At 36.9% G+C, this 24,514-nt stretch overlaps 1 protein-coding gene across 2 annotated transcripts; it reads left to right on the top strand.

Moving 5' to 3' along the window:
* Positions 1 to 5,397: 5,397 nt before the first annotated feature.
* YIPF7 (Yip1 domain family member 7) lies at positions 5,398 to 24,258 on the top strand. 2 transcript variants are annotated; one of them, XM_085577846.1, is made up of 6 exons: positions 5,398 to 5,554; positions 6,749 to 6,865; positions 7,475 to 7,638; positions 9,985 to 10,130; positions 14,588 to 14,769; positions 18,754 to 24,258. In XM_085577846.1, the coding sequence occupies exons 2-6, from the start codon at positions 6,750 to 6,752 to the stop codon at positions 18,914 to 18,916; spliced, it is 771 nt and encodes a 256-aa protein (XP_085433972.1). In that variant the 5' UTR covers positions 5,398 to 5,554; position 6,749; the 3' UTR covers positions 18,917 to 24,258. The 2 variants fall into 2 exon arrangements, with proteins under 2 accessions (XP_085433972.1, XP_021411386.2); XM_021555711.4 differs by having other exon boundaries at positions 7,472 to 7,638.
* Positions 24,259 to 24,514: the final 256 nt, after the last annotated feature.

The following is a 24,514-nucleotide window of genomic DNA, read 5'->3' as shown; positions in this document are numbered from 1 at the left end:
TTCTGTCAGAGCAAAACAGGAACAGGCAACAAAGGCTTTTAATCTATGGGTTTCTCTTAGATTAATATTTGTGTCCTATGAGACCACTTCATAGGCAGAATCATACAAAGCAGCAAATATATCAACAGGTCTACTGTAAATTTTACAGACCGCCAACATTTTTTTTCTGCTCTTCATCTGGTTCCAAGCCTGGCTGTATTGCCATGTACATAATTACTCTGGGCACAGACAGGAAGCTGAAATTTTGCCTGAGAAGCCCTTTAAGGATGCCAAATTCATTTATATGTTTTTTCAAAAAAGTAGAACTCACTTTATGGAGTTAACATTCCCTTTGGGCAATTTGTGATCCATAGATTATTGACGCAAACTGCTGTAACTGCACTTTTGAAACCTTTATAGCTTACACAGTCTGTATCTGCTCATTCTAAAGAAATAATTACAGTTGCCCTTAGGAGTTTTGTGACCTCCACAGAGAAGAAACTTTTTTTTCTTGAATATTGCCATATCTCCTGTTCCTAGTTAAATTTTGGAATAATGACTATGCCTATGCAGGATGCAGTATTGCAGTTTTGTTACTTTAAGAGGCCTATGAAAAGCAGATATGCAACACATTTCTGAAATGTTAAATATCTTTATTGTGATTGTTTAAATAAACAAGTAAAAAGTTTGACTAAACTCCATTTTGATTTTGGTTTCTTGGTGCTTCTGATAGAATAAAAGTCTGGATGGAAAAGATATATATTATGAATCTGAAACTGGAAATCAGCTAACTCACTGGGAGAGGTGGGAGAACAAGGACTCCAATCAGAAGTAAAAGCTGAGTGGAAGGAAAGGTATCACAGAAGGCATGCAAAGCAGTGCTTTGATAATTCTTGGAAGTCAGCAAATTCAGTCCATGTAGAATTAAGGATGGTATGGTTTTATGTAGTGAGTTTCTTCTCTGTTCTTAGACTTGAATCTGTAATCTTTTTTGTTGCTTTCCTCCTTCATAAACATAAAGGATTTGAATGGTCATGTAAGTTAAAAAGAGAAACTCCCTGTTTAATAATGACAATGATTGAATACCAATTGATTCATGAATTCTTCCCATGAATGTTTTTCCAGTCTTCTAATTCTTGTTTATTGGCTTCTTGAGCTGCATAATGTTTCTATGCATTCAGTAATTCTTAATTGTTTTAACGTTCATGGATTTGTTCCAGATCCATATAAGTATATAACATGCATAAGTTCCTTTGACATAGATTTCCACCAGTCTGTCACCCATGAACCTTTATTTTTTCCTAGTTTTGAATTTGTGAATTTTGTTTCTCTTACAGAAGAAAGAGGCTTTTCCCTACCCAGCAGTCCCTGTCACACAGTTTCATAAACCCCAATTAATCATTGCTTCTCCAGCCCGAGGACCTGACCTGGTTGTTCTTACATGGAGCCTGTTCCACACACAGCTCCCCTGCTCCTCTCTCAGCATGTCACCCTCCCCGCAAACACTCTCTGACAGCACACAGCTAGAACTGCTCACAATATTCAACTTGTCAGTGAATCACAGATACATTCAGTGATATAATGATGCCCTCTGTTTTACTGGCTTTTCCTTATAATGACTTTTTGTAATGGGTATTGATAGGTACAATTACTCATGCAGGAACCTGTAACTTCTCACTTGTTTGTTCAAGTCTAGCAAACTTGTTGAACATGAAAAAGAAAATGCTAATAGCTTTGGATTTCACTTTTTTTTTTTAATTTGCAACTTATCTACCCTCTAAAGACCAGTTACAGGAAAGAATTCATCTCTTGCAATAGATATGCCTGAGACATAAAATTCCCTAAGCAGCCACCTTATATAATGCAAGTAATTAATTTGGTAAAAAAAAAACCTATTTCATAGTAAATGGTATATTTCTTTGCAATTAAATTTTCCTCGCTTCTTTAGGAGCACATTTTAATAATGTCCACTTACAAAATTATTAATGGGGCCTGTAAATGTAAGTAATTAAGCTTAAGGCTTGCTGAATTAATCCTTAATAATATCAATTTTTACATTTCAAAAAACTATAAAATAATTGACTAATTGTTATAATGGATTTGCCATACTCATCAGTTTGCTTTGAGTAATAAATGTGGGGTTACATAGCTGAGTCTAAAGCCAGAGTTCTATAGCATTTTCTACCTTTTCCCATTTAATCTCATTTAATTATAGTTTTTTTTTTTTTTTAAGTGCTCACCTACAAGTTTAAAGAAGTTGAAGTATCATCCCATTTCATTAAAAAAAAAAAAACTTGAAAATGAAAATGCAAACTTATGAAAACTGATGACATTTCACTTTTTGCTACATCTAGTTTCCTTTTCAGGAAAGATAGAAGAAACTTAGGTAAATGAGGAATATTTTTTAATTTATTCTAGAAGTTCTCACATTTTGCATTAATTTTCTTCATCTTTCTTGCTTTCCCCAGCTGAAATTCTCATTTTCATCTTTAAGGATTAGACCTCATCCAAACTATCTTCCCTGTAGATTAGCATCCTCTGTACCTACCAAAGAAAGTAAAGTTATGTTCAAACTCTCTTCTAAAGCCTTTAAGTGCAATAATTTATTTTTCCTTTATGTTTATGCATCTGTGACAGCCTTGTCTGGTGTGGTCTCTTAGTGATGGACTGAACATGAGGTACCTGTGACATATCTGAGTGTCTGCTAGGTGATCTTTGCAAAGCTTCTGTCCTGTAAGGCATCAATGCAAATCCTTCCCTCTTTCCCAATTACATTTGAGACCATCAGATAGCACTTATTTAATCAGCAGGATGGGTGTCACACTAAGCAGTGATGGTTACAGACCTATTGAACCACAGTACCTTGTATAAATATGGGTCATCAGTGGTTACCTTTCCCAACTACAAATCTTGTTAGGAAATAAATTACTTTGAAATGAACTAGTTTCCAAAGCCCACATTTATTGAATTTGTCAACACTTAGTTATTATTTGACCCCATAATTTGCTGGGATCAATCTCATGGAAACAGGCCGGTAATTACTTAAGGCATCTTATTTAGCCTTTTACAAGATAGCATGTTGACTTATTTTTGATCTTCCCAAACTTTCCCAAAATGGTGATTTCAGCATTTCTAAAAATTGCATATTTTTGTTTTATTGATACATTAATTTTTACATCTGATAGGAGCATGGCAGTAGCAATATGATTTTGTCTGCTTTTAATGTGCATGGGCAGTCCTTATTTCTATCTGTCACTTTCCTATCAACTACTTACACTTGCCTTATTTTTATTTTTTGATCATCTATTTCTCATTTCCAACTAATATTATTTTCTATTTTTGTATTTTGTGTGTCCATTTATATGTGTATATCCGCAGGGATATTAATGTAATATATGTGTATAATTTATGTATTATATATAAGTTATATAATAATTTTATATAAGGAGATAAATAGATATGGCTCAATTTTAAGTTCCTTTTTTTTTTCTTTTTTTATAATTTACAGGTTTCTTGTCTAACTGTGGCTATTAAATAGCTATTAAGTATTATTTGACCACATTCAACTACTCTTTGTTATATTTTTTCTATTTAAATTCCTTCTCTGAATTTTTTTGTCTGATAATTATTCCCAATTTTTGTATAGATACATTTCTATTTCTAACAGAAACTAGCCGAAGTAACCAAATCACTTCTATAGTTTAAATAAACAGGCAAACCAAAAAATCAAGATTTTTCTGTTCCTAAAAAAATATTTTTGAATTATCTTCCTGGGGGCAGAAGTTAGTCCTATCTCATTGCCCCCTCTGATTCAGTATAAACAAGATGAAGCTATATTATCTATACTGAGGTGATTAGACATTATAGAGGTTAGCAGTTTGCTAAGAGTTGAAAATGAATCTTTACCTTGGTGGACATAGCAGCATGAACTGTTACTCTAGAAGTAGCAGAACATGAGGAAGAGTTAACAATAGCTGTGATAAATACTGTAGTTAGATTACCCTTAATTTTTGTAATCAAATATTACATTTCTCTTCTTCTCACCAGTCTTTATTTCTGATCTATTTCTTGGACATAGTTACTGAGAAAAAACTTGGTAATTTTCATTATAAGTTATTTTAAAATACAACTCTCTTATAACTCTTCCATAACATGTAAGTTGTGCTAACAGTTCATCATTTTTCTGCTAATGAAGTGGAAATATTTGTCCTTCAACATCACAAAACTGAATATGCAGCTGAGACATAGATTTATTTCCTGATAATACATATAATTTAGTTCCTTAAATTTAACAGCCCAAGCACTTATTGGGAAACTATCCAATAAATAAAGAAATGAAAAAAGCAGCCTTTGTTGTGGCTAGTCAAGTATGTCAAACAAAAGCAGGTGTAAATTGAAAAGTCACCCTTGAAGTTTGAAATCTATTTTAAAATCCATCCTGTGCTGCTGTTTCCTACAAGCCAGGACTATGGAACAGAGGTTCCTTGCACTGATCCTGGAATGGTGGGTACTGCACTTCAAGAGACAGCTTTGCAAACAGATAGAGCTCCTGGAGGAGCAATGGGGCACGGGCATGTGCCTGGAGAACAAGGAGCAATGGACAGGGGGATGTGCCTGGAGAACAAGGAGCAATGGACAGGGGGATGAGCCTGGAGAACAGAGAGCAATGGGGCAGGGGGATGTGCCTGGAGAACAGGGAGCAATGGGGCAGGGGGATGTGCCTGGAGAACAGGGAGCAATGGACAGGGGGATGTGCCTGGAGAACAGGGAGCAATGGGGCAGGGGGATGTGCCTGGAGAACAGGGAGCAATGGACAGGGGGATGTGCCTGGAGAACAAGGAGCAATGGACAGGGGGATGTGCCTGGAGAACAAGGAGCAATGGACAGGGGGATGTGCCTGGAGAACAGGGAGCAATGGACAGGGGGATGAGCCTGGAGAACAAGGAGCAATGGACAGGGGGATGTGCCTGGAGAACAAGGAGCAATGGACAGGGGGATGTGCCTGGAGAACAAGGAGCAATGGACAGGGGGATGTGCCTGGCACAGGACAATGACACAGGACCAGCAGAGGGACCTGGCCCAGCAGGGCTTTCAGCCTCCCTCCTGCCTTCTGCCGTGGGGTTGCCTGGGAGCATCCCACAGCCATTCTTGGTCTCTGGCTGCTGGAAACACCCTCACATAAGTGTATTCACCCCACTACTTTAGTAGGTACTATTACACTTTTTAATGGCCAGCAGCTCTGCTAATGAGGGCTCCACCAAGATCATAAATATTTACTTAAGAGGGAATCTAGATTCTTGAGTTGAAATATAAGGAACAGTATTTGTTCATTTTGTTCATTTTTCCTTGAAGGTTCCTACCCTGCTCTGCCCATTGTTGTTAGCTCTTGTTAAATGCTGGCCCTGATATTGACAGGTTGTGAGGTTTTTTTTCCTTCATGTGCATCTGTTCAAATATCAAATTTAGAATCTTATAAATAGCACTAAGCTCATCCCTGTTGAAGCAAGCGGATATTTTAGGTCTTCTCCAACATATAAATTCAACAGACTGGAGTTTTCACCAAATACTTTAAAATGTAAGTAACTTTAACTCCAAATTCTTTTGGGAAGTAATTTTATCTTTTCTGAACTCTGTTATACAGACTTAACTATAACTGGTTAAGAAATTATTTCATTCTGTATAGTGACAGCAAAGGACATTAAATACTTACTGGAATTGAACTATTGAGGTAGAATTGGCAACTAAAGATGGCTGTTTGAAATATAAAAATTATTTGGAAAACCTGCACAATTGATAAGCAGTTAGGAAAATAATATAACAGCAATTTCTGCTTTGAACTCTAGGTAAAATAAGGAAATAGATCCCCAAAGATTAGAATGATAATGGGAAAAAAAAACCAGAAATTCTAACACGCAGCATTTTAAGGTCCCTGATGAAATAGTAATCTTTATCACTTTTATCTTACAGAGATTTGCAAAAATCTTTCCCATAAGCAGAGTGTGCTTGATAAATATTGAGATAACTCTAAGAATAACTGCAAGGTCCAAAGCATATTTTGCCAATGGCATTTGGAATGTTGGAAATGAGGACAAAAGTGAAAAAAACAAAGGGAAATATTAGGAGAGATTAATATCTCACATGAAAATCTAAGTTGGATATGGCTACGGTTATCAGTCAGGTTATGTAACTTCTTGGTGGGTTTAAGAGTTTAACTACATAAGTGCTAGCCAAACGGTGAAACACATGCAGTAGGAAGGAAAGATATATTTTAGCATACCTTTTCACCAAGGAATCATCCACTCATCAATCCAATTCATTCAGTGTGCTGTCTTTTACCAGTCATGTTGCTGGCCAGGGAGAATGTTTCTCTGTTACCACTGATGTGTCAGCTGTGTCGTTGAACAGAAATCACAGATTTTGTAAACAAATCTCGTTTTTTTTTCCTATTGTTTTGTGAAAATCATATATAGTATTGCAAAACATAAATAGCTATTAATTGTTTTTGAAATCCAAAGTGCTTCCTAAAACCTTAGTTTTTAAACATTGCGATATGGACAAGATTTTTTTTATTGAAAGTAGGAAAATGAAGTATTGAAATGTTTTAAAAAACATTTTTGTCACTTCCAAATTATCATGAGCTTCTACAAAAAAATTCTCTTGAGTTTAGGGCTTTACAGTTTGCTAGTTTAAGTTTAGGGCAGTTTAAAATGTAGGTTTTGGCTTGTTGTAAAGGCTATTTATTGATATTTGCAATCATTTTTCCAATCAGAATGTCAAGTTTTGAGCAGTTTCACGTCGACTTTTACCAGTCTAATTATACCATAGAGGACCAGGAAGAAGGTTGCAACAGCTATGGCTCAGGCAAAAACCTCTGTGAAAGCAGAAAGTAAGTGTGGGTGTTGCTTCAGCTTCCCTCCTCAACAGATGGTGGTTCTGGGGCTGGCTTTGGGGCTTGCAGGAGCAGGAAAGAAGTTCAAAACATCATCTATACTTTCAGAAAGTGAGAATGCTTATAAGTGAATTTTTCTTTTTAAAGGATTTGATTTTGTGCTACTCTTATTAGCCTAGGTGTTATAGGTTGTTTACCTGACAGGAGTTACTGAGCTTCATGTTATTAATGTGAAATTTAGGGTGCGTATTGCAGGAAATTCTGAGATTCAAGGGGAAAAATCTAAATGTGTGACTCTTTGATATGGATGTATCTGAGGAGTGTCACCAGGCTGCTGGGCAGAAAAGCCAGAAGTGTGTGGCAGTGGCTGTGGTGGGCTGCAGGGTTCAGCAGGCTGGCAAGGAGCTCTGCCCGCTTGCAGAGGGGGCTGCAAAGGCACAGTCGGCAGCTCAGCTCTTGTTACCCACAGCAAGGATCATGCCCAGAAAAATTCCAGGTTCCCCAAACTGAAAATAGGTGAAAAGTAGGTGGAACGTGGTGAGTAGCTCCAAGATGTTTCTCACTGTAGTTATGGGTTTGGTTGTGCTTTGTTTCTTGTCCCAGCAGCCAGGCAGAAAAGCAGCATGCAGGCACAGCTTTTGTCCCATCAGACATGCTTCCGTCCTCTCAGAGCTACTCGGGTCAGATTTTGCAGCCAGCATACAGTCCTGACACTCCTTCTCAGCTTGGTTATGTTGACGGATTTGATGAGGAACCCCCTCTGCTAGAAGGTAAAACTGTGAAAAACATGTTCACTCTCTTGTGAAAATGAAAATGTTTAATAAAGGACAATAGGAAACAAGGACCATAGAGCAAAGGTTATTACGGCCGGCTGCATCTGGGCACTCAGCCAAGAGCACACTTATCTTCAGGGAGACCCTGAAAATACCTTTTTCCTTACATCGGCCTGTTGTATATTCACAGACTCTTATGCAACCTAGTTTACATGTTCTAAGAATTGTTTCTCTTATCTCCTGTTTGGATTTGCCTTTTTAGAGCATGTGATTCTTTGGTTGTGCTTTTAGTCTTTTTTTTTATAATTTTCTTTAGTTTTGTCTCTGTTCACACTGTCTTCACATGGTGATTGCTGATAGTTGGCCTGTCTGTAGCAGGTGTTTTCTTCATATGTTCATTGGGTGTTATCTCATCCAAGCAGGTATTTTAACACAAGTATACTTATATCAGCTATTTCATTACTATGTCTAAGTTTAATTAACAACAGAAATAAAAACTTTATAACAAAGTTACTTTAACAATACACATATAAAATCCATTTTAATATTTGCACAAAGCCAATATTGTAATATGTATCTATAACAAAATTAATCCCACAGACAACATGCAGGATTCCTGGGGCTGCCTCTAACTTTTCTCTGCCAGCTAATGGAACTCTCTAGAGAAACTGCAGCAGAGCTGGCAAGCCTCGCCGTGAGAGCTTCAGCCAAAGCTCCTGGCAGTCAAACCTGCTTTTTCTCCTTCAAATTCGCCATGGATCCATCCAGCCTGTGGACTAGAGCAGATATATGGTACCACCACTAGATAGCAGCAGAACAATAGTTTTGCATTCACGTTTCCAAAATTGTTTCCACGCTTGTGTTTATCCTCTGTACATATTAGAAAATCTATAACTAATGAAGATGGGTAATCATCTTTCTTTTGCATATCTAGTAATAGATTTAGTAGTTTGCAGATGCTAAGTCATTTGTTTCAATGGGAAAGGAATTGAGAAATCTGCTTTCAGTTTCAATTAGTTGATCATTTAACTATATGAGCAATGTCGTTCTTCATGATGAGTAACCATTCTAATACTAGTGGCTGATTTTGTTACTAGCAAAATACTTGTGCTATATTTTTAAAAAATGGATAATTTGTCTGTAATTGTTTCAGCATAATAGAAAACAAGCATATTCAGTCTGTTAGTTTGGCATACTGGAAGGCAGCTGGAGTTTTTACTACTCAAAAGGGACTACTGCCTTAAAGCTAGCAAGATTATTCTATTTCATGTAGGTAACTGCCAGATCTCTACCTCTAAGACCTCCAACCATTTACCTCCCTGTGTGGCTCACCCTGGGAGAAGGATGTTGTAATACAACTGCTTGTGATTTGCAAGACTTCAAAGATATTCCTATCTGTGTACCATATAAATCTGAGCAAAACCACACATTTTAATGCAGAATAGCTTCATATATACAATATTTTGACTGAGCTCAAGATGATGGAGAGGTGGAACGAGGTAAAGGCTTGGCTTTCCCAATAGATCTAACACATTGGCAGTCTCAGCCATTCTGGCAGCAAATCTGAAGCTGACTTTGCCCTTACTGGAGAATCTCAGGGAAGATGATTACTTGTGCAAGCTGAAATGTTTCTCCAGAAGATACAAGTTAATGGCAGGATTCCCATGACCTTTAATGGGACAGAATTCTGTTATTTTTCAAGGGGTCCCACTAATTACTTTTCAAATGCAAATATCCCCACCCCAAAAAACAACAACAACAACAACCAACCAAACAAACAAACCCAAACCCCAAAAAAACCCAAAAAACAACCAAACAAAAAAACCCCAAGCTTATAAAGAACTGTATAAAGTAGTATAAACTTGCCTTGAAGGAACAAATGTCATTTTTAAGTGCTTTTGGCTGTTCAGGCTTAAGACACATTTCTTGTCAAATTTTCCAGAATTAGAGCATATATCTCTGTCCTCAGTGTTGCAGAGTATCTTAAATTCTGCAGTTATTGTTAACTAATGTCTTTTTCAACATCTATGTTAGTGTGGCATTAGATATGTGGGTTTTAAATACAGGAAAAACAAATATTAACTCAAAAATGCTGAGGCCATTTTTTGCTTCACTGACTAACATTCTGTTTAATAGATTAATATTCCAATTTAGAATGAAAGCTGATTCTCAAATATACTGAGTATATAGCAGGGACATTATGTTTCTACTATAGAATATGTCATCCTACAATATTATTTTCACTGAAGCGTTTGTATGTAGTTTTGAGCTATCTAATGGATTTTTGTAAAAGTGTTGTTTTCTTGTGAGCAATTAACAAAATCCTGAAATTTCTTGTTGCAGAACTTGGGATCAATTTTGAGCATATATGGCAGAAAACATTAACCGTTCTAAACCCAATGAAGCCTGCAGATGGCAGCATTATGAATGAGACAGACCTCACTGGACCTATGGTTTTCTGTTTGGCCCTTGGAGCAACATTGCTGATGGTAGGATGTTGTAGAAATCTTCAGGGATTTATTTTCTAACAAGCTCATGCCTAGGTGATAATGAGTGTGAAGCTGCAGAAGATGAAGTACCAGCATAAAAAGAGTAATTTCCTGCCAGTTGTTCTGGGATTATGTGTTAAAAATTCTTCCTACTTTGAAAGAAACTGCTTAAAATTTAAATGTAATGTAAAAGTGACACGGGTAAAGTGATGTATTACTTCCAGTGGAAAGAGAGACCACACCATTTTTGGGGTGGGATTTAATACGTAAAAAAGGACAGATTTGTGAGAGGCTCTGAACAAGTTTTAAAGGAGGGAATAAAAAGGGCAGGCCAGCCCTTGCTACTTTTTTGGAATTATCTTCTTTCAATGTTATTTTAGAGAGTGTAGAGACAGACTAAAAAAAAATCTTTATACAACTAGAATAATTAGAGAAAAAAGAAATGGAAACAGTCTTTTTCCACCCACCCCCTTAAATTTGCAATACCTTCCTATAAATTTTGCTAGTACTTTCTTATTTTGTATTCTTTGTTCTGGTTTTTCTGCTTAACAAAATATAGTAGCCTGTATTTGACCCCCTTCTTCTTTATGAATATAGCTTTCCTACAGGAGGAAAGTTTAACAGGGTTGTACAGAACTCCAAATTCATCTATATATATCCTGGCAACACGGGCTCTCCAGTGTTGCTGAAGTACAGCTCTGACTGCCAACAGCAATTCATCAGACAGCAGTAAGGTGGGACCATTCTGGGAAGGGCTTTACTGCCCTGCAACTGAGGTGAGAGGAAAGGGGCTCTAATTCTCCATTTCCTCTGTGATAAATAGTGCTGAATCAGGAGATTCTTGAAAGTTCTTACTCAATTTGTAATGTCAGTGCAGTACCTTGAATGTGCAAACTGCTATATAAATGGCAAGTAGTATTATTATTTATGTTCCTATAAAAATGAAAATCTTTTAAAAGGGTGGAAGGGGCAGGAGGAAAGGGAATAAAAGGAAAAGAAGGTGGAAAGCTAGAGAAGACAGGGTGTTTTACACCTGGAGAAATAAATGCATGGGGGTACTAAAAAGAGAAAGTTGAATTAATTATAATCAAGAAAATGAAAGGAAAGCTAAAAGAAAGAATGGAAAAAATGTTTCCTGTTGACTTTTCTCTCTGAATAGCCAACAGTTTTAATGAATATGAAACTGTTATTATTGAAATTAATTACATTAATTATAATATTTTTACTGAGCTATTATGCATCTTAAGTGTCATTAGAAAACCAAGTACTTTCAATGCTCCAGTTTTAGGGCAGCAGAACACCTGTGACACAATCCAATGTTTTGTTCCATAACTTCCCAGCAGCAAGCCTTTGGGTTTATCTTAGAAATTCAGGCTACCATTATATCTCAGATATATTCGAATACTAAGATGTCTCTTCAGCTGTGAAAACTATGATATCCTTCTGTACTTAAAAAGTATCTTCTGATAGCACTAGGAACATGATTTGGTTGAGAGCTTGTTTCTAAAAATAATGCATACATTTTCTTTAGTTTCAGCTTTTTAACTATGGAAAATTATTCAAAGATATTCTTCAAAGGGTAGTAGTCCTTTCAGAGAAAAAGAGGAAAGGGCTGCTATCCAGGCAGCAGATTTATTCTTCCTCAGGTTAGTGTAAAACAGGGCAGCTCCATTGCAGATAGAGAAAAAATGGAAGCCCAAAATTTAGCAGAAGTCCAAGTCTCAGCTGCTTTGCATTTTACACTGTCATTTGTATGGAATCAGCCTTCCCCATCCACTTCAGGCAAAGGTAGTAGTACCCACTTCAAGCAGATGCAAGCAAGAACACAAAGTCTGACTTTCTGCTAACCTTGCTCCTTCCGCAGGACAAATTTAGCTCATTCATCAAAGCCTGTCAGACTAATCAAGCCTGATTCTAGTTTTGCTTACATCACTGTGGACTGGGAGTATCCCCATGTATGTGAGTCAGTATATTTACATATGTTAAATAAGAATAAAATTGGAACCAACGTGTTCAGCTGCCTTATATTTTTCTTCTCTCGTATCCTTGCCCCACAAATCCAGCATTTCACCAACTGGAGATCTCAGCTTGCTGCTGGTGCTAGTGCTCATTTCATCTCTGGCTCAGGAATTTTTAAATCTTAAACTAAGCTAATAAATAAATAGTGCTGTGTAGAACAGTTATAGACACTGAAACAAACAGTCTAAAATATAACTTGTAGTTGATGGATCTGCTTTAAATCAGAAATGTATGTAGTTGGTGTATAGCAAAGGTTGTCCCAAACCATTGTGAAAATATATATATGATATATTGTGAATATATATATGTGATATATTGTGAATGTATTCACAATATGATATATTGTGTATATATATATATCCTGAATGACTGAAATTCTAGTTGATGATCTGAGCTAGTTTTCCTCTCCCACACTATCTATAGCTATCATTGTACAAGCAATTTTTCCTGATTATTTTATACCACTAGTATGCAAATGCCAGCAAAAAAAGTCTGTACCTAAGTAGGAAGATTTCTTATGCTGTGATTTCAGGAATAGATTATTCTTTATGGTAGAAGACAGTAATGGGGAAAAGGTCAGGATGCTGGAAGGATATAGGCAACCTGGCTGTACCTGACTCAACCTTGAGGACTGGCAGCAGAGGAGAGCTCAGCAGTGAGCCAGGTCAGTGTGCAGACAGGATAATGGTGCTGGTGTAAAGTCAGGTAATATTAACTCAGATTGCCTTTCATGTTCATGCACTGCTCCCAACAAGAGTTGGTGAGCTGCACCAACCTGCAGCATCAGGACTTTGAAACTGTGTCATCACTAGGCCTTCTCCATACCATTGCTTTATGTCTGTCCAGCTCCAATACTGCTGGCATCCAGTGACCAATTTCCACACGCATGGATACAGGAAGAGAGGGCAAGGAAGGGTCCTCAAAGTTGATTTCCTCCAGATTTCATTAAAATGTATGGATAAATAAAGTCAGATGTTTTCTCAATCCTCCTTAGCCATCATGGGAGATAAACTAGCAAGTAGCACTAAACATAATAAAAAAAAAATATAATAAAAGCTTCAACAATGTTTCCACCTAATCCATCACAACAGAATCCAACCACAAGCCACAGCATGCATTATTAGGAAACTGAGACCATCTGTTTTGTGTCTTATGTGGTTTATCATATTTTATATATATATATATATAGTCTGTGCAACATGTAGATTGTGTGTATGTGTGTGTATGAACAAACACACTTGTGTTTTATGTATGTACATATACCTTACTACATGTCAGGAAGGTGATGCATAGTGAGATGCATTTGAGAAGTTTACTCCATTGTTATGAGTTAATGGTTAAGTTCCAGGTCTGAACTTTCTCTTTCACAGCTTCATTCTGTCATTAGGATACAAAGTTCCAAGAAAAAAACAGAGTTCTGATTCATGAATGTTTTTCTGATGTATAGATGTGAAAATGACAGTATTGCACAGCCAACTTTCAGCATTTAATTTGTAAGAAGCTCGAAGAGAGAGAAAAACATATTTAACATTCTTTTGTGGCTGTTTATTCTGGGGAGTGAGCAATGCCCTTATGCCTGGAGGGATCCTTCAAAATTATGGCAGGAGATGGAGCTAGTGGTGCTGTGGCCACAGTTGCCTGTTTTACTATCTTTGTGTAAAAATCAGAAAACATCAAGCTCCTCGTTGCTAGGCTAGTACCTTTCATAGGCAATAAATTCAAACAAAGAATAAAACCTAGAAGGAAAAAAAATCTGGTATTTTTTTCATTTGTTAGAACAAAAAAAGAACATAAGCTGACAGTTACTGCTGAGTTTTATGTTGAAATGAACATGTTGTATTGGTCTAAGCACATAAATGTATCTTTTTCATGGTAGTCAAGGGAAAAGACAATCACATTTGCCCTGAAAACCACCATATTTTAAGAAAACTTTTCCCAATTTTTTGCAGACCTGCTTATAGCTCATTGTTTATATTAAAATGTGAAGCATATCAGGTAACCTGGATCATCATATTACTTAGGACACTTTTTCACAGCCCCATATACACTTATTGAAAAGATGTTTCCTGAGCCTAAACTGATTTTTAATGTCTAAAATGTGTTTTCCATAATTTCATCTTTTTTTGCCAGTTAAACTCTCCTAAGTCTCCCAACCAATTCCAGTTGTGTTCAGAGCCCAGTGAAAGTAAGACTGAGGATCAGCCTTGTAACTTTAAGTTAGCGACAAACACGTTTTGTCAATTGCACCTTGGAATCATTTTTAGGCAAAAATCACCAGAAGTATCATCTGTGGTTCGCAACTGAACTGATGCAGGTGAAGCAGAGAGGGATTGTCAACAACAGCAAGCAACAAACTTCGACCTAAATCTGTCTTCTGCTAGCACTTAGTGCTCACTGCTCACTTCTGTCACCTTATGCTTCCTCATATTTTTTTCTAGGCAGGAAAAGTTCATTTTGGCTACGTGTATGGGATGAGTGCCATCGGGTGCCTTGCCATGCACGCGCTGCTGAACCTGATGAGCGTCTCAGGAGTCTCGCACGGCTGCGTCGCGAGTGTCCTGGGCTACTGCCTGCTGCCCATGGTCATCCTGTCCTCCTCTGCAGTTGTCTTCTCACTCCAGTAAGTACCAGCCTATGGCAGTAGGAGTCCTGTGAAGGACAGTAAGTCAGGTGGCTGGTGTTGTGCAAAACTTTGGTCGCGTAGTAAATTTTGGCTTCTGAAACTGTAACACCATTTTGGTTGTACACATAGGTGGAAAAAGACAAAACTGGACTGTGTTTGAGAGGGCTGGTAAATGTTAATTTTGATATGAGTCTTTGATTACACTGCTTTGCATTTGGACTGAGAGGGCTTCTGATTTTTGCAGATGCCTCAGTTGTGATTTTTGTTTTGTAGAGGGAACAGTGGCCAAATTCAGGCATCAATTTTAAAAGCAATTGCTGAATTTTGGTGGTTCTCTTGCTTCTTTTTTCTCCATAGCATCAGGCCTCCCATCTTTATGTTTCTTTTCCTACTGACTTCTTTGGGACAGAATGAAATAGCCAAGTTGCCTGTAATGATGTGGAGAATTCAGACAAGTGTTTAAGATACAGTAGACTTCTATATTATGAGGTATAGTTATGGTGCAATTGCAGACCTGAAAATAAGTGAATTTGAAAAACCAAATGTGTAGTGGTGTATGTATCTGTGCACATGTGGGGGGTTGTTCAGTCATATTCTCCGAATAGGAAACTTCTTGGCAAGCCTCTCATTCCTCCTTGTTCAGTAAGCCCTTTGAAGCATAATGTTTATCTCCCTGTTCACACTCAGCAAAGTTCAAGCAAGTTCCAGATCTTGCCTGAAGGCCTTGAGCAGTGCTTTTGCCTATCATTAGCATGTTATTAATTATGGTTTCCCTTCTTAGTCTTTTTTGTTCTCTCATATTTTTAACTTTCCAATCTGTAACATACGGAACCTAGCAGCTGATGAATGAGAAAGTGCCCCTGTTTGTTTTCTTCAGAAAAGTATCATTTTACATGTGTGTATATATATTTATTAAGGAATTTATATGGTGGAATTAAATTTTGGCAAAATTCTTGTTGCATGTTTCTGTGGAGCTCTGATGGCTTAATCTGACCATATTCAATCTATTAAAGTGTTTCTGAGCTGTCTTTGGTAAGATGGATGATGACACTAAAGAAGCTGTTTATTCTCTGTTCTCCTACACTTCCCATATTTTCTTGATTAACCTGTTTAATAATCCAGCCTAATAAAATGTGCAGATACATAATCATAAGACAGATGGGGTGAATTCCAAACCAGCTGTTACAACTGTGCAGGGTACTGTTTTCTGTACATGGAATCCCCAGGCAGGCACTACATGTTTGTAAAATGCTGTGAATTTACAGAAAGCACATCTTTTGAAAATCTATAAACACTAAAATGTGATAGCCTTGACAAAATTGCACTGGTATTTCTAAAATGAATCACTAACATTAAGTACCTATTGACAGGGTTCTGCAGTCTTTTCTCATTTGGTATATGAAACTGTTTGAACACATCCAGTACTAAGGTCAATTATTGCAAACAGGCTATTAAAATTAAGTGGCAACTTTAAAATTCAACATACATTTCATTATTTTTAATTTTTAAAAATACTTTAAATGGTAAAAGAAAGAACAATACATTTATGGTTTTAAAAATATTTATAAAAAACATTACTTCTATTTCAAAGTTCAAAGAAATAATCTGAATTTTTTTTCACCACAAGTATACATAAGATAATGCATTCATATATGGCAAAGATACATAGTAACCGAATAATTTTTAATTTTCATGATTAGCTATTTCCTTCTATATAAATAAAGCAAAATATGGAACATTTGGGGTACTGAATAGTACCAAGAACACTAGTTCTCTTACTCAAATTTCCATGGAACTAGATTTGTTTGTGCCCATCTATGCTGTTTCCATGTATGAGCACAAGTTTATTAGGCCATCTTTCTGGGAGAAACCTCAGTAGACTTTTTCCTGCAGATAGCAACAATTCTTTAATATCAAATCCCCAAACTAAAGAGTGAAGGAAATGAATGTAAGCATGAAGAAAGAAATTCTTACACCCAGCTGATGCAAAGGATCCATTTGGTGACAGCATCTGCAGGATCTGAGAAAAAGAGATGTGGAAAGGGTCCACTTATATGTGTCCCTCCATCTCAATCTCACACCAGTACATCCCCAGTCCTCTTGGTCAGTGTAAGCATGACTTATGCTTTTTGTCCTTCTCCTATCTAGAGGATTTGACCCTCATGGACATGTGAGACAGAAAGCTCTCTGCCAAACCATTCTTTTTAACAGTAATACATTGTTAGATTGAGGACTGAATTTATAAGTACACAGAGGTACCTCTTGATTCTTACATGATTTTTATGCCATCTTTCCATCCTGCTCTCTGCTAGTCCTGGAACAAACCATGAGAGACCATTGGACTTCAGTGCAGCCACAATTTAGAGCAGCTACAGCTCTAAATTGTGCCACATTGTGACAAAGTGTCATTATGTTAGCTGAAAATTGTCATTGCACAGGATGTTCCTATTGCATCCCATCCCTCTGCCAGCAAGGGTACCAGCTCTGAGTTTCTGGCTTACTGTTTAGGTGAGCAACTTAGCATCACCTTAGAGGAGAGTACTTACTTTGCAAAGCCCAGTGGAATTTCCCTAAATGCCACTATATTGGTTTAAAAAACAGCTAAATGGAGGATATTAAATCACATGGTCTTTAATGTTTTATTTTTAACTTGTTGAAGTTGCAATGAGGTGCTGAGTCACCGTGAAATCGGTTCTTTCCTTCTTCCTTCAAAGTCCCAAGAGCTGGCAACACCAAGTACCTTATTGGCCTGGTGGCTGCATTGCTAAGAAGTCAACTATTTTATGTGATGTGAATGCATTAAGTAAACTAAGTCAATTACATAAGGACAGCTTTATTCATCACTAATAATTATATTAGTGGAGATAATTTCTGATAAAATGACCCACCTGAGTATGTATACACACCCTGTTTTTCCCTTGTGCTTCTGTTATGCTGATGCTTTGGAAGAGAGGGGTGCCAGGAAGGCCTTTAGGAAGTGGCAGAGATATATTCTTTTTCAAAGTCCTTGAGATTGACACAGCAAAAGTGTATAAAGTATCTATCTCATTATGTGCATCAGCAGTGTATTATGCACATGATCTCATGCATTTTACAGAAGCAGGCTGCAAATAGAGTGCAAATAAAGCATATGTGAAACATTATTTATTGGCAGGCTTTTGTTCCCACAGGGTTTAATAGTGAGCCCTTTGTAATCTGCAGGAGTATTTCAGTGGGCTTTTAACCATAGTCCCATAGTCACCAGTTCTCCAGGCCTCCCTGCTCCTGAAAGGGGGCACAGTGTAACTTCAAATGGGCTCAGCTGTCACCAAGAGGTAGAGTAGAAAGTTACAGTGTGCAGAGAAGGATGCCAAGGTAAGCAAAATATTTTTCCTTGGTGGTTCTTTTCCCACTCCTTACTCTGTGTTCACTGTGCACCCTTTTTTAAAAGGCCAGTCAAGCTTTTTCCTGGGCGACCTTTCTGCCCATCCAGCTGGTGTGAGTCTTTCAGAGTCTCTCCTGAGTGTCTAAGGAACCCTTAAAATCTGTTATCTGTGTTACAAAAATGCATGTCCTCCAGATCAGGCTTTCTGTTAGAAGAGCAGGTCTGTAGTGTCATTTTAGAACCTAACAATTTCTGTAAGATGATTTTGGCTGAAATAGAAACTTGGCTAAGTGTAATATTAAACTTTAGCAGCTGCATCTGCTGGAGGCCTAGAAGATTTATTTGTAAATGTACAGATTAGCAGTACTTCTGATGAGGCTTTTATCCATGCTGAACATACTACTTTTCTGTTTGTGGCTATAGTTTTAATTTGCTTTAATGCTTGACTTTTGCTGTGTCAGTCAGTTCTTAGTTCTTCCATTGGGTGTTACCTGTCAATGACATACTGCTAGACATGAACTTGAGTTTAGTAAGATTTGATGCTTCACTTCATTTAGTAATATGTGGACTCTATCATGTTTCTTTTGTGTTTTTGTTTTTGTTTTTTTTCCTCCTAGGGGGACCCCAGGAACTGTGTTAGCTCTGTTTATTATTGGATGGTGCAGTTTGTCAGCCTCCAAAATTTTTACGTCTGCATTGGCTATGGAAGGACAGCAGCTCCTGATTGCATACCCATGTGCTTTACTTTATGGACTTTTTGCACTTCTAACAGTTTTCTAAGATGTATTTTCTGGTAGTTTTCTCACAGTCTGTTTGTGGTTGTTGGAGGTGCGAGGGTTTGTTTACTTATTTTCAGATTGCCTAGAGTTGTATTAAGTTCCACTAACAAAATTAGGTCCTATAACTTACTGTTTTTTTCCTAATGGCTGATAATGAAATAAAAAAATCAAGCTAACAGGTAGATGGCCTTAAAATAATGGTGTTTTGACAGTCTTACAGCTTAAAGAAAAAAGAAATTGTATTGAGAAGGTAGTAAAAGTGCAAAAAAAGAGAAATAAATTATAATTAAAATAAAAATCCTGTTCTGAGTATTTATAATATAATACATATGCTTGAGAGTAGCTAGAATGAAATTATGTAAATATTTAATGGACACAGTAAATCAAGCAAAAATGCATATTTATTTGTTTTAAAAAACAGATTGCCATCCTTTATAATTACTAATTAATATCTAGAATTTATATGTTTGGGTTTGGGATTTTTTTTTTTTTTTGCAACAAAAGACAGAAAACAACAGAGTGACCCTGTTTTGTGGCATTGAAGAATTGGCCAGGAACAAGCTGATACAACAGATGAAACTTAGGAATTTTGTCTTTTTTTTTATTTTTTATTTTTAAGAGGTGCTAGTGTCAAAAACCCCACTGTACTATTTTTAATGCCCAGTAACTTTCTATTTTAAAATTTTCACTAAACCACTGCCTGCTGTAACTGCAGGAAAGCACCAAACAAAGTGAAGGCAACCCCTAAAAATGTCTCCTGAAATAACTGTATTTGAACAGGCAAAATACAAATCTCCATAATTTTATCTGCCCCTCAAAAATCTATTTGCTTTTTTTAGTTTTAGGGGAACCAAACATTTATATAATGGCAATAAAGTACAGAAGGCACAAGATTATATTTTTAAATATAGTATTAGAAATACTAGCCATCAAGAGGAATGCAGATGAGTGCAGACACAACATAAAAAAAATCTAAGTATGAAGTAGAAGGTAAAATGAAGGTAGGTGTAGAAAAAGCTAGGAAAAGTAAATAGATTAAATAAATGAAAATGAGAGGGAAATAAATGGTAGCAGATTATTTCTTCAGTGTCTTATGGTGCCTTTCTTCTTGATGCATATTCTTATGATCCTGATTATCCTCTATTGATTGTTTTGAACTCTTTGTTGAATTGTTTACAAAATATTTTCTTCCTAGACAGTGGGCCAGTGATTCTGGGACTGAGGTTCCTGATGCTGCAGGCACTTAGGCAGAAGCTTAGTATGGCAAACTTGTTCAAGAATACAAAAAAGTAATTGTATTCCTAATCCTTTTCAGGCCAGAGGTAAATTAGGTGATCAGTTTGTCCTCAAGCTAATGACTCTCTGAGTTGCAAGAGCCCTTGGTAAAAATATTTCTCATTGCTGTCATATTTGGTTTTTTTTTTTTAATAACTCTATGCAAGCCATTCTGGAATTCATTTTACTGAATTCCAGCAGAACTAGTTCAGACTAGAGGTCACAAGAAATAAACAAAATGTAATGTATACTTAGCTAATTCCTTTAAAATCACAACTAATTTATGGAGAAATCACTGCATTTATCCATTTCTTTATTGCAAGACTATGAAAACAGGAACAGAGAGGTCAAATTGGAGGCATGACCCTGGAGCAAATTGTGACTATAACTAAACTAGGCAGGATTTAGTTCCATCTAAGTGGGAATCGTGTGAATTTGGAAGATCAGCAATTGTAAACATGAAAAATTTGGCCCTGCTGTATCAGGGAGTAAATTTGACAGTAATAAGGCACAGATAAACATGTCAAGTGACTGCAGGGTATGGATATAAAAATCAGGCACTTTGATTTACCATGCATTAATGGCATTCTCATGTCTGAAAGGGGACAGATTCATATGGCTGCACTAGTTGGAGAGTTCAGAAAAGGTAATTTAGAAACATTTAGATCCATTTTTGTCCTACACTTCCTATTATCATTCTTACTGTCTAAAACAAGTATAAAATGGCTCTATTCTGCAGCACTTTATGTTTATTCTCATACTGATCTGCATGATATGAATGGCAGGGGAAGCAGTGAATTGAGCCATCAATTTGTCTTTTGAGGCCATAGACAAGTCAAATTACTATAGGGAAAATGAACACCTTGAAATTTTGCCACAACATTTACAAAGCAAATGGTAGTTTAATTATAATTTTATGTTTGTTTTCTTAGAATTTGTAACTTCTTCCTTTTCTTCACTGAGACACATCTTCATAATTTTGAATGCTAAAATCTTAATTCCAGTAATTTCCCTTGCTTTACTGTTTTTCTGTGCCAATTTTCTTTTACCTTTTTCCCAAGGGATTTACAGAAAGTGATACGTGCTGGTGCTGTGCTCCCAGCATGGTGTCCTTCAGGAGTCTCTGTGCTGACTGAGGGTTTAATTGTCTTAGATGTCCTTCTACTTCTTTGAAACAAGATTCCTCATTATTACCCAGCTCTCCTTTCTGAAGGTCAGCATATCCATGCTGATGATTTGACCATGTTATTCTTGTGTGTATTTCCTAAAAATATTATGGTCACTAGCACAGACTGTTAGTTCATCCAAAAAAAGTGTTATTTTGATCTAAGATACGTTTAAAACATGAATATTTGGTAATAAGCTCTTGTTCTGACTCTCTGGACAGGCTTTCCCAACACCATCTAGCTTTCTTGTATTTTCTCTTTCTTGGGCACTCATATTTAACTCACTCATATCTTCCCATGAAAGTTTAAATACAAGGTTGGCAAACTGTAGCTTTCAACTTGAAAAAGAGAGAATTCTAAAACGGTAATGGATCATGTACTAATTTTTAATTCAGGCTTCCCAACCCAAAGAGTTAAAAAAATTCATGCAACTTACAAATAAGCTTCAGAACATAAAGGGAAAAATAATTATGGTTTTGGAGAGTGAAGTTTTATAATCTGTCTTTGGTTTCTTGTTCTTCATAGCATGCACATGAAATGTTCTTAATGTGCATTCACACACAAAAATGGGCATTTACAAAGGTCATGTGGGACACAGGCAGTATGGCAGAGATGTAGGAGAAAAAGTGTTTGACTGCCTCCCACTGCACTTCTTGTGTTCCAGGCATACTCAAGGTCACCCTCAGATAAAAGCATGCAGCATTCTGCTGTAATGTAAACATTTTGCTGTTCTATTGCAGCTAAATGCAGGGGGGTATGAAAGTGACCATATTCTGAGTGAGAGGAAACTATAGCATGTGGCTGACTATGCAAGGGCAATAAAATGTTTTGTTATCTGACTAGCAGCTGCTGACAAAATGTCAGGTTGCATCTGGAAACCTCCTCTCCCTGGCCATTTCTGTAGTACCAAAATTCCACCCTTTATCAAAAATCATCTTGTCACATGCCATCTCTAATAGGTTATAATATGACCTTGAATGGTTTAGCTGTTGGTAAGCTGAACTGAGGGCAGAAAGTTGCTGACACATTGAATTGGGCACATGCTGTGGTTCTTGGTGAAAAAGCTCCATTAGCAAAGGGTAATATTTTTCCAGTTTTTTTAGCTCAGAAGCCACAGAGGGCTTATATACAAAACTGTGATCTCATTTCATGACTGTGTTGTCTATGTCATTTGAAATGAGAAAAGAGAGCTCTGTCTTGATTTAGACCTCTCTTGCCACCACTTTATTTCAGTGCCTTGCTAAACAGCCATTTTCATATATTGGCATTTTCTGTTCACTGAAAGATCTTAAGTGAATTTTACAGTAAGGCTGAATTACTTATCTTTATTCCTACCAATAATTGGTATAAATGAAGTAAGAATTGAAGAAATTGTGCCTGTTTTAAATTTCTTTTTTCACCCTTATTGTAAAGAGCATATTTAGTGGTCAGACCATTGTGCGCTTCTTCATGCCTGGCAGATAAGAATATATGATGTACATCAGAATAAATATCCATATACATATGTAAAAATAGAGATACATATATGATAGGGTGCAAGACACTGGAGCTGCAACAAGTTCTGAACAGTAGATTGCCACTTTTCAGAGCATAATATCAACTGTCTGTTGAACCAAGCCTGGGAGATGATGTATATCCTTCCAAAGAAACAGCAATTGCAGCATTTGATAAGCCCTGTGGGGAACCAGTGCACATAATGACAAAGCTTATGGTGACACGATACATGGTTAATGTATTTCCTGAAAGATAAGAAAAGGCTACTGGATCAGCACATAATGGGTCACTGGAGCATGATGGCTACAAAAGTCAACTGCATAATAATGTCGACCTGCCTAGATCATTGTAATAAGAAATTCATCTCTACCTATGTTGGTATCACTCATGGATATGTTTCTTTCCAAAATCTACTCTCTATCAAAATTTCACTGATTCATGTTCAGTTAGCCTCTTACCTGTTTATTCTAAGCAAGCTGCAAGAGTCCTATGAGCAATAGCATGACTTTCTTCTTAAACAATCTCATCTCCTCAATGTTCCCAATGGTGCATTCTTAGGAGAGGTCAAAGCAAACACAAGGGCTGTGTTTTAGTTTTTTGCCAAGTGCTTTTGAAAGAAGAACATCTGCAACAATGACAATATGTTTGCTGTGGTTACCAAGCACATTTATTAGACTTATGGTTGCATCATTAGCTTAAATCTGCCCAGTGACCTTGGTGCTGCATCACTGAACTAGATGGACGATGCAATTCACAGTGATCTGCGTATAGTTGCATAATAAAACCTCGGCCAACACATACCCTGTGCTCTGGCAGCATTTTAGTTAAAATTGCAGAAAAAAAGAATCATTACCCTTCTTTTGCCATGAAATTTAGTGAAGTGATAATGAGTGAGAAGAGGTCACAAAACAATGAACACTCATAGTTGTAAATATAATAGACCATATGGGAAGCCATCACTTTGTAGAGAACAAGGGGTGGATTTTTAAAAGCACAAAGTTCGGTCAGTCCCATCAAAAGTCAGAGATCTGAGCTCAAGTGTCTACTTAGATGGTTTTCCTGACAGCCTCTTGACAGGGACTCCTGAGCAAAGTGCAAAAAGCCACCAGGCTACCACAGACAGTGTACCAGAAGGCTGGTGACCCACATAAAATTCTTGGTAGACACAGCTGTAGCAATAAAGTATAAGAAGCTCTCTCAATGTGTGGTTGCAGAATGTAATTCCTGAATACAACTTTATTCCTTTGGTTATTTTCTAGTTTATTTAATCTTAATCTCTGAACATTGAGTGGCCGTAGCTCAAGCACTGGCAGCTTCTCATCTCAGCTCTTAATGTATAATATGGAGTTTTACTGGGCTTTGGCTTTGCTCTTCAGCTTAATAAATTGCTGGTTGTTCTAAATTCTGACCCTTAGCACCTCTTCTCACTCCGTTTCTTAGCCAAAATGCTTCTTTCATAAATGTTATTTCCTGATTTCTGGTTCCAAGTTCATGATTTTAGTCATAATCTTACCATTTAACAGTCTGCACCCTTGTATTTCTTTGATACTCCATCTACCTTCTAGAAAATGCACACAGAGGAAGAAAGAGTGCTAATGAATAATTTGAAAGTAAATTTTGGAAGTAAAATCCTAGCAGCACATCTTTAGTCCTTATTGTCTACA

This window comes from Lonchura striata, chromosome 4 (genome assembly GCF_050655825.1).
Source record: "Lonchura striata isolate lonStrDom1 chromosome 4, ASM5065582v1, whole genome shotgun sequence".
Taxonomy (NCBI): Eukaryota; Metazoa; Chordata; class Aves; order Passeriformes; family Estrildidae; genus Lonchura; species Lonchura striata.
This window is presented reverse-complemented; position numbering and strand designations above follow the sequence as displayed.

Excerpts from the sequence above, each read along its gene's own strand:
- YIPF7 (XM_021555711.4), top strand. The coding sequence starts at position 6,750 with ATGTCAAGTTTTGAGCAGTTTCACGTCGACTTTTACCAGTCTAATTAT. Across the intron at positions 7,639-9,984 it reads GGAACCCCCTCTGCTAGAAG|AACTTGGGATCAATTTTGAG; the intron begins GTAAAACTGTGA and ends TTCTTGTTGCAG. Across the intron at positions 10,131-14,587 it reads TTGGAGCAACATTGCTGATG|GCAGGAAAAGTTCATTTTGG; the intron begins GTAGGATGTTGT and ends ATTTTTTTCTAG.